This window comes from Diadema antillarum, unplaced genomic scaffold (genome assembly GCF_040938485.1).
Source record: "Diadema antillarum isolate AM-2024a unplaced genomic scaffold, OU_Dant_1.0 seq00000203_RagTag, whole genome shotgun sequence".
NCBI classification, from domain to species: Eukaryota; Metazoa; Echinodermata; class Echinoidea; order Diadematoida; family Diadematidae; genus Diadema; species Diadema antillarum.
Genome location: NW_027271262.1, coordinates 1,784,923 through 1,795,477, shown reverse-complemented (window position 1 = coordinate 1,795,477; position 10,555 = coordinate 1,784,923). Strand labels below are relative to the sequence as shown.

Genomic DNA, 10,555 nt, shown 5'->3' with positions numbered 1-10,555 from the left:
AAAGTCTTAAGTTAAGCTGAGTGAAACTTTGCCATTAAGAGAAAGGATCATGTCATTGAGAAATATGATGCAGAACACTCGATTAACGTAAAGCAACCGTACTCCATTTTTGACTTTCGTGGAAAATGAGTAGCGGCATAAATGCACTTTGATAGTCTTTTTGTCATGTGGCTCCCCTTATTCTACCTTAAAACAATTCCATGATATCGAACATGATATCGAACAAAGTAAAGTGTCATCTCTCTTTTGCTCAGAGCAGGCAAGAACACAGCAAATGCTCAAAACAGGCATCTACAAAATGCCATGCTTATCATTTTCCTATCTCATTTGTAGATGATAATGTCTCACATCGTGTTTCAGAGAAGAAACTATGAACGATTCAAAATGATTATTTCAATCTCATTCCATCAACAAAAATATAAGCTGTTTTCATTCATATATTTTGCAGCGTTTTGAAATTGCTGACCAATTTGCTGTTTCGCCTGAAAGACAAACAAATATATATATATATATATATATATATATATATATATATATATATGGTTAGGATGTTAGCTAAGTGGCACTTCAGAGATGTGCTGCAGTAGCGTTGACGTAACAAGGTACGGTGAACTGAGAGCCTCCCTGCGCCATGGAGTAAATGACAGAAAATGTCGAAGCCACACCTCCGACCACGCCCACCAGGATTATCTCAGCATGAATGATTTTGTGGTGGAGACCGAGGTTTCTGTAAAGAAAATAATATAACACATATATCAAACAAAGGTACACTGTGATATTAAGTACTTTTTAGATATTGTGAAAATGATCAAAATAGTGATATTATTTGTTCAAAGATTACCACATGCAGGCATATAAGTACTTACTAACAATCACACAGACTCACAGACATTCCTACCTACGCACTCACACACGGACACACGTTCACGCTGCTAATGTTGAGTCGAGTTCATTTAATGTATCGATAAATTCGATTCAATCTCATCGGCCTGAACGTGTGTCCATGCAAGTGCGTAGGTAGGGATGTGTGTGTGTGTGTGTGGGGGGGGGGGGGTGAGCATTATTACTTTTGTAGGGATGGTCATCTTTGTAAGGGTTGTGCTATTGTAATTATTGTTTCCGTGCTCAATAGATAGCTCAATAGTTGTGTGTATGTATGTTGTTGATTTGCGCTTATTATCAACATTGAAATGTATGCCTACCTCTTTTCCCACCTCCCAGATGGGTTCTCGACAGCGTTCAGCCGAAGATAAAATAATGACGGAAAGACGAACGTCAGGAAGGTAACGGTAGATCCGCCCACTAGCGACAAGATGGCGCCAAAATGTGGAATAGTTTCTCCGGTGAAGAGAACAAGGCCTACTACCATTGTACGCAGCACAGCTCTCTTCCAGCTGAAATCTGAGGGAGAATTATCATTAGACTTATTTTGATCTTTACTGATGACAGCTTTCGCCCTAAGCCTGAGGACTAATTGAATCTATCTGTATGAATAGAATATGAGACAATACACCATTCAGACACTGGAACTTGTTTAAGCGATTTTCCTCGTTAATGACGTAAATTAATTTCAAATAGAAATAGTGAAATGATTATCCCGAATGCTTTTCATCGCAGTTCATTTCAACTGTCTGCTTAGCGAAGAGGAGACAGGATAGAATCATGTAAAGACAATTATTTCATTGAATCAAGGTGATTTCCTTCTCTTAATTTGTTCTACAGTGCGCTCCCGTTAAAACGAACACGGTTAGAACGAAATTCCGGCTACAACAAAATAAAAAGTTAGGTTCCAACATTATCAGCTTTATGTTCTTTATTGTTTATTTGTTCGGTGACAACGAAATTTCGATATAACGAAAGAAAACTTTTTGCGGCTCTTTCTTCTGCGGTATAAGAAACATATTTATATACATCACGCTGGTCGTAAGAACTAGCTGCTGGAACATTCGTTTAAAAACATAACCAAATAGGTGCAAAGGAGTAGACTTAACTTGGGCTGGTATAGAATAAACCTCTATCTTCAAATATTGGGATGAATTATAGAGAGAATGTCGACTCACGGAGGGGGATGCCGAGCGCTTCCTCAAGTTCTTGACACAGAGGGTTGATGACGATGACGAAGCCGAGAACGAGATGCAGCATGATCATGGTGATGACGGTCTTCTGAATACCACCGGGTGTGATGACGTCGAGGATGTTGTCGGTGTTTTGGTCGAGGAAGGCGTCTCCGTACACGAAATAACCGGCAGCAGCGATCGGGAAGTACATCAATACGATAACTGCGGGTCGAATCAACATTGACACAAAATGATTAATGGCTTTGAGAATGAGATACGTTTTAGGTTCCAGTTCAACTGAAAGATATATTCAAGTTTGCAACTGATTTACAAATTGCCCTTTATTGATGTAAATAAGCATTGAATTGATCAGTGTTTTAGTAGTAGCCATGACCAAAAAAAAAAAAAAAAAAGAAAAATCATATAGGCGTACCGATACACGGGCAGAATTCGAGCCTACGACTTCCTGATCTCCGAACAGGTGTCTTATCCACTAGACCACGGACCACCGAGGTTTTAATCTTTGCAGTTTGCTGCGGGTTCTACGTAATACTATTATTCAAATTCATGAAATTCTTTTTGTTGCAACTGATTAACAAATTGCCCTGCATCAACGTAAATAAAGCGCTGAATTGATCGGTGTTTTTGTCATGGCTAATACTTCAACACTGATCAATTCGACGGAAGAACTAGACGGAAGAATTTCATAAATATGAATATTCAAGCTTGTTGTGTGATTTATGACATGTAAATGATACCCTCCAATTTTCGTATATTCCAGCATTGTAAGAGCTAAGGAAACAATAACAATTGTTCTACATTTAGATAATTTAAGTGATGATGATGAGCGCAGTATGATATTGATTCAGATCATACTTACACTCCTGTTAGATCTCTGCGCTCATCCAACACTGGCCTTCTTGTAATTCCGAAATTCACAACATCATGGGGCATCCTATTGCCCATACCCTTCCCACCTTATGGAATAGCTTACCTTCAGTCTTTTTTAATGTCTTTTAGGTAATAAAAACGCACTCGTTTAATGTCTCTTTTTTATCATCTATATTTTGTGTAGTTTCTATACTTTTTTTAACCTTCTATCTCTTGCGTCTATAGAGCACTCCACGGAGGGGGTTTGGTGCATCACAAACCATATCAATATTGATGATGATGATGATGATGATGGCGATGATGAAGATGATGATTATCATCATCATCATGCGGAGTAAACACTAAGGTCTGTAATCGTGGAAACATTATTATTTGAGCTTGGTAGTAATTACGTCAACAAGCAACACCACTAATACAACAGAGTGGTATTCTCCGCATTTGACTAATCAAGACTGTATGATATCTACTTACTTCCATACGCTAAGAAGACGCTCTTAGGGAACTGTCTCGGGTCGTTCATGTCGTGTTGGATCGTTGGAAAGGCAGCATGACCGCCGAATGCGAAAATGATGGTGCCGAAAGCTATAAAGAACGAGACGAAAGAGGGCGACGTGTGGCTCGGAGGCTCCTCTGGGATATCCATGAGAATTTGAATGAACATGAGAAGACAGGCAATACTGGTCGCTCCCATGGCACCAATAGCTACTGGCCTAAAAAGGAAAAAGAACGGTGTTGGCGAGACAGATTATATAAATATACATATTGGGTTTCTGCATACAAGTATAGGCCTATGCATGCAATAAGACAAATAAACGTTCTCACAGACACACAAATAATTTTATATATGATACATGAGAAGTTTGTCTCTATATTTCATCTCTAAAGTGGTATAAACCATTTCGAAAATGAATCATATGTCTCTTTCGGAGATGAAGATTGAGATCAGAGCATTGTCAAAGGTCATGTCATTGTTTGTTGTTTCAAACAGAAAGAAAAGAGAGGAAAATTGGACCCTATTGAAAAAAAAATTGCCCGAAGACAATACTGACCATAAAAATCAGACTGTAATAAATCTTAAACAATAAATCTTAAACAAGGTTATAGGCCTACCGCTTTAGCGGACTACTTGTATTCCAATTAGGACTGAGGTACCTCTGTCGATTGCTCTGTGGACAGTTTCATGGATCCCATTTTGTTTATTTCTCTTTATTTGTTTGTTGTTGTTGTTTTCACTCATAAACTAGTTGGTTTTGTTTCTTGGGCTACAGTAGGCAAGTAGGTGTGGGTAGGGGTCGAGGCATCTCACCAGAAGTCCTTAGGCGTTCCCAGCCAGGTGAGGGGGACGAGACAGACAGCGATGATAGGTAACCACACGCAGAAAACCAGCTTGGAGCTGTGGACCAACGTCTGCATGTTGTCAGCAGCCAGCAACAAGAACACGGTGCTTACCCCGAACAGCGTGGCGTTCACACAGAACCGTACCGAGTAACTGCAGAGCACGGCCACAAACATACCAATTCTCGACAAGTTTATGATGAATATATACCCAAACACGACTGGACCCCTTGACCCTATAATGTTTAGTAAAGTTCTTTGATATTTTTGCTTCTTGCCCTTTTTTTTTAAACAAGACTTTCCGGAAATGTTTACATAATCTGTCAACAGTAAATTTTACTGTCCACTCATATTCGCTGTTGTGTGGAGGAGTATTTACAGGTAAATTCAGAATTTCAAGTTACAGATCTGTTTTGCGTGCCTCGATCTACTTTGTCGACTTAGATTTCAAAATGTCATCTAATTTACCCACGAGGAATTGAATGTTCGGGGACAAGTTCCCGTCGGTTGTTTTTACCGGAAATGTCGTATCCCGTAACTGAGCACATGGATACTATCATTGTCGTCATCTGACGTCATGTCTATAATATAGGTTATGAGAAAAACAAGGGCGAAAAGCACACCTTAGATTAATCAATTATTAACTTGGTTGATTCCATTCTCGATGTATTTCTCGTTTATATCTTGCCCCCTAGATTAAACTGGATTTGTGGATTTGAATATCTATGAGGCAGTTGGAACTAAATAATGATTTTACCATGTCGTTTCATATACCTGCCAAGTTTTCCGAAAGCTTCAGATCCAATCGCAGGGTACGGGTACCGGGTGTGTCCCCCGTACTTCTCCGGGAATCTCTCTTTCACTATGGTCCAGCAGCGGCCTAAGATGATACCAGTGTATCCTGACATGAAGGCCCCTACTATTATCAGCGGCAGTCCAAACCATCCTGTGCAAGGTGGTAGAGGAGAACATGAAAATATACATATGAAAATATGATATAATAATGATAATGTCATCATATCATCATATATCATATTCATACAGATATATACACGTGATATAATCATCTGGTAGGCCTATATACATACATCATGATATATATGCACACAAAGTAATAAGCATGTCTAATTGTTACACCATACAGTATACACTAAGTTTATATGCTATACTTACACATTAAAACATGTTAATGATTAGCACATGTACAGTATGTCAGCGGTTTACAAACTGTTTTGAAATATGAAAATTACAATGATTATATGATTTCCAATCAAAAGTATAAGATATTAATTCATATTTAATCGCTTGAATAATGTACTATCAAGTCTTTATGTCGAGATGACAATAAACTGCTTTCTTTCTCCATGCTCTATCTTCTCGAGTATATACGGTATGATGACGATCGAATGAACGGGAAACAGGTATGGAAATGATGCCACACACAAAATTAGTGGTGCAGCACATACAAATTGTATGAATGCTGATTAAAAGTCGAAGAGGAGACACACAGTTGGCCTACCTGCATCAACTATGGCCCTGGGTAGAGCGAGGACACCCGTGCCTGCCATCTCACCCACGATGAAGATACCCGTGGTGAGTACGCCCAACCCTCTAGCTGTCTGAAGAGGAACCAAGTAGACACAACATAGGCCTGTCAGGTACCATCATCATCAGTACAGTTACCAGCAGTCACCATTAAATTGATAGTTATCATCGGTATATTCAGCATTATCATCTGCGTGTCATTATAGGATCATCCTCATTATCATCATCATCATCATCATCATCTTCGTCATCATAATCATCATCGTCGTCGTCGTCGTCGTCGTCATCATCATCAGCATCGTCCCGCTTACTCACATGCACTGTTAATATATCACTTAGTACTGGTGTTATTCCAAGTAAAGTGAAACTTGCCAGAGTTATACCCATACTCAAGAAAGAAGAAACCTCCCTTGTAAGCAATTACTGTCCTAAATCTGTTCTTTCTAGCTTTTCAAAAGTACCTGAAAGAATTGTTTATAACAGACTGTACTTTTTTGATACAAAATAGCTTTTAAATTTATAACTAAATACTTGCGTTATTCCAAGTAAAATGAAACTTGGCAAAGTTATACCCATACATAAGAAAGAAAATGCCTACCTTGTAAGCAATAACCGTCCTATATCTATTCTTTCTGGCTTGTCAAAAGATTTTGAAAGAATTGTATATAACAGATTGTACGGTTTTTGATAAGATATTATGCTCGGAGTATCACGGACCTCAGTAGAACTTGTCATATCATTGACACTGATCATGATATTTTATTAGAAAAGGTGAATGTTTGTGGTATACGAGACCTCTTCTGTGCTTTTAGAACTATTAATTGTGACCGAACACAATATACTGTTTACAATAAACTTCACTCTGATGTATTACAGATCAAAATGTGGGGTTCCTCAAGTTTAATTCTGGGGCCCTTGTTATGTCTTGTATACATTAATGATATCTGTTATTCTTCTCCCATATCATTTTTTTTTTTTTTTTGCCGACGACACCAATGTATTTCTTTTTGACCATATCTTGAGCTTTTCATTGAGACTATGAATGCAGGATTACCCAAAGTCTCCTATTGGTTCAGTAGCAATGAGTTATCATTAAATGTATACAGAAAAGACAAATTTTATACAGTTTAAAAGTCAATAAACAATAAACAGTTGCGTTCATTTTGATATCAGTATTGATTGTATGAAAATTGAACAGAAAGAAAGTATGAAGTTTTTAGGCGTTACTATAGATGACAACCATTCATTATTCTTAATGCTGTATCCTTTTGTAAAATGTCAAATGTTTAATGAATTGGTTAAATAAACTTGAACTTGAACTTGAACTTGAACTTGAACAAGTTGAACTGGAATCTGCATATTGCTGACGTTGTGACTTCTGTATCACGCGGAGTCGGAATATTGTACAAGCTTAGATCATAGATTATACATTCCGCGCTGTACGTTATTTACCATTTATAATTCTATCATACTGCCTTATATTTCTTACCGTAATATACTGTGGGCTTGTCAGAACACTATGAGGCCCCATCCATTTCAAGCTTAATCGCTTACGATGGCGGTCTCCTGCATTCAATTATCTCTGTTATTTACTGAAAAATACTGTATATTTTATTTTATGTTTCTGTGTAAGTATACTGCTCAATGCAATTGCTTATGTGTACCTAGTTGTGTACTGTTATCGTTATTATTTCACTGCACTTGCTATTCTTTGTCTTTGTGGTTTTGAAATAAATTTGTATTCAATTTGTATCTGATTGAATGCGGAAACAAATCAATTCAATTCAACATCAAATCAACACTAAACACAACTCACTGCTTCTCGATCCTTCAGAAAAAAAAAAACTGTCCGTATTTGTACGAATTCGGACTACATGTTTCATGCAAACCCGTTTTTTTTTTTATTGTGCAGCAACATTCATTGACTCCAAAATGCTGTGTTTATGTACAGATTCCATTCCCACGAACTCCCCATCAAACTGTTAATCATGTTCCGCTATTCAGAGCTATCCAACCAGAACCTCTATACAAATGTGCACCTATAGAAAATTCAAGAACTGCCCTTGCCCACGGATCCATACGACATGCTGGTCCTGACATCTGGAATTCTCTTTTGCATGAAATATGACGGTACCGAACAAAGTAAACGTACTTTTATAGAAGACAAGTAAACAATGCCCTTCTTTTCAAATATGTTTTTGCAGTAATACCAGTTGCATGGTTCTTGTCTGCACCCCGTGTTCACACGTTTACTTTACATCACGTACTACAGTAACTAGTCTTTCCATGTTACCAGAATTATCAATTTTTGTATAGGACCTACCTTCAACCACCATGATGTAGAGTATCATTCTTCTTATTCTCCTCTCCTTCTATCATATCTTTATCTATGAATCCATTGAACGTGCATAATACATTTTTGTTTGTGTAATGTTTCTGTACATAATTATGCGTATGTATAGGTCTATAAGTTATATCTACTGGAGATCTCAGTCAAGCTTTTCAAAGCTTATGACGAGCCACACAAAATGTATATGACACATTCCATGTAAAAACTATGTACAATGTGTGTATATACGTACATTGTGAATAAATAACATCAAATCAAACCAAATCCAATCCAATCCAATCAGATCAGATCAGATCAGATCAGAACCAGCAATGTTACTTTTATAGGCCTTTTTTAAAATCGTATCCCCGTGATATGGGTGTGCACGATTATTAGAATTATCTGGTATTTTCGCCATCGTTTTTGTTACTTAAATCTATTTAAAGATTTATCAATCGTAGCATCAGTATGATAATAATGGCGTTTAGGATATCAGATATCATGGCACACGTTGTAACAGCAAGAGAAGTTACATCAGCTGTTGTAATTTTAGCAATCAAGCATTTTGCATTACATTATATACGAACACGTATATATTATAATAATTATCATTATGATAATTATTACTGCTTTTTAGCAGTCCCCTCCACTTCCAGCAATATCGTTTATGCATTTACCACAGTGACGTAACAGTTATTTGTATCTCTGTTGATAATTTACCTATATTTTTCTTACAATGTTATTCTGTTCATCGCATTGTGGTACTGATTTCACGACGTCTGTGTATATGAGCGTTTCCTTGTATTTCTTATTTGTTTGTTGGAAGTGAAATAAATCAACTTGAACTTGAACTATGATTTATAATACGTATCTCATGCGAAACAGATAGATAATTATATAATTTACACTGTAAAAACATCGGTGTTAGATTTAACACCATGGGTGTTTAATCTAACACCGATCAAACTTCAATAGAGGACCACACCCACAGGTGTAGAAAATGCACTGTGATGGTGTTGAAAAGTGTTCACCTGACACTTCGTGGTGTTAATTTGACACTGTACCTGGTGTTATTTTGACACTGTACTGGTGTTAATTAAAAAATGACACCACATGGTGTTGATTTGATATTTGTTGGTGTTAATATCAATGGTTTAACACCCGTCCAGCTTCAATAAGAGACCACACCAGCTGGTGTTACTGTGGTGTAAATTTATTTTCACATTTTTTCAAAAATCTAGTATTTTAATGTAAAATTCTTGATCGTCTTGCTTAGATTAAAAATCAACAAGAAGTGCAGTTACTAAGAAACTCTTCAAAAAACAGTTTTATATTTGGAAATGACACCCGGAGGTGTTAATTTAACACCATAAATGAGCACCGAAAATTTAACACCAGCTCGGTGTTCACTATTTAACACCGGACTTTTTGCAGTGTACAAACACAATCACACTTACGGTGGCAGCTGCGTAGTTGACGTTGACATCCTGGACGAGTTTGACGTCATCGCGGTCCATACTCGACGGAGAAAGACGGGACATTTATTGGACTACATACAGAAGATTAAGAATGGTAGAATCAAATGAGGCCACCAGAAATTATTCGGGTGAATATAATTTTGACACTCATATCACTATAATTACTTTTTGGGTGCAGTACATTTTATTCCGTAATAGCCATGTTGTGATGATGACAGGCATAATCAATAGTAATCACATTATTATCGTTATTGATGTTATTATCATCGTCACCATCATCATTATCAACATCAGTGTTATCATTGTCACAAATATTGTGCTATCATCATATAATGTCATCATCATAAAACAATGATAGTTGTTTTTTTAAATTCCTTTGCGCCTCTCCACCCCCCCCCCCCATCACGTTTCTGTTCACAATCCTTTAAAACGATATTATAACACAAAAACGTTGGGATGAAGTATCTCGCTCGAGAGCTCAAACATCCTAACGGGGCTCGAATCCTTGACCTTTTTATCAATAGTGCAGCTAGTAGTCCACCTGACCACTATGCCTTCTTTTTGTACAATATTGGCATGTCTAATTGCACATGAGAGGTAAACATTAATGTTTCTGCCATTCCTGCACACGGTTCTTGTTGCTATTGTTGGCGTTGTTGCAATGTAGTCCTTCAAAATACTTTTTCAACGTTGACAGATGTTTGAAACACGTACAAGAGAATTTCGCAGCTCACATAGATCAATATTGGCCTCGCAAGTAAATGATATTACAGTTATATGCCTATAATACATGTAATTTTGCTGACAATGAATTGGAAGTCAGTCTGATTGTATGTAAATGTGAGAAAAAGGTAAATTAGACCCTGCTTCAAAGCATGGAAATCAATAAACAAGGATATAAATCTACACCGAAGGCGACA

The 10,555-nt window shown here is 37.3% G+C and overlaps 1 protein-coding gene across 1 annotated transcript; it reads right to left on the bottom strand.

The window, feature by feature from the left end:
- Window positions 1-567: 567 nt before the first annotated feature.
- On the bottom strand, window positions 568-9,694 carry LOC139728828 (uncharacterized). The gene is made up of 8 exons (XM_071639763.1): window positions 9,615-9,694; window positions 5,803-5,902; window positions 5,058-5,229; window positions 4,255-4,437; window positions 3,420-3,658; window positions 2,061-2,279; window positions 1,203-1,401; window positions 568-727 (listed from the first exon to the last, which is right to left on the bottom strand). Exons 1-8 carry the CDS (start codon window positions 9,672-9,674, stop codon window positions 568-570), a joined length of 1,332 nt encoding a protein of 443 aa, XP_071495864.1. The 5' UTR covers window positions 9,675-9,694.
- Window positions 9,695-10,555: the final 861 nt, after the last annotated feature.

Coding starts and splice junctions, on each gene's coding strand:
- LOC139728828 (XM_071639763.1), bottom strand. CDS start 9,674: ATGGACCGCGATGACGTCAAACTCGTCCAGGATGTCAACGTCAACTAC. Junction 1,402..2,060: donor AGCGCTCGGCATCCCCCTCC/GTGAGTCGACAT, acceptor ATTCTCCCTCAG/ATTTCAGCTGGAAGAGAGCT. Junction 728..1,202: donor TCTGGGAGGTGGGAAAAGAG/GTAGGCATACAT, acceptor TTTTCTTTACAG/AAACCTCGGTCTCCACCACA.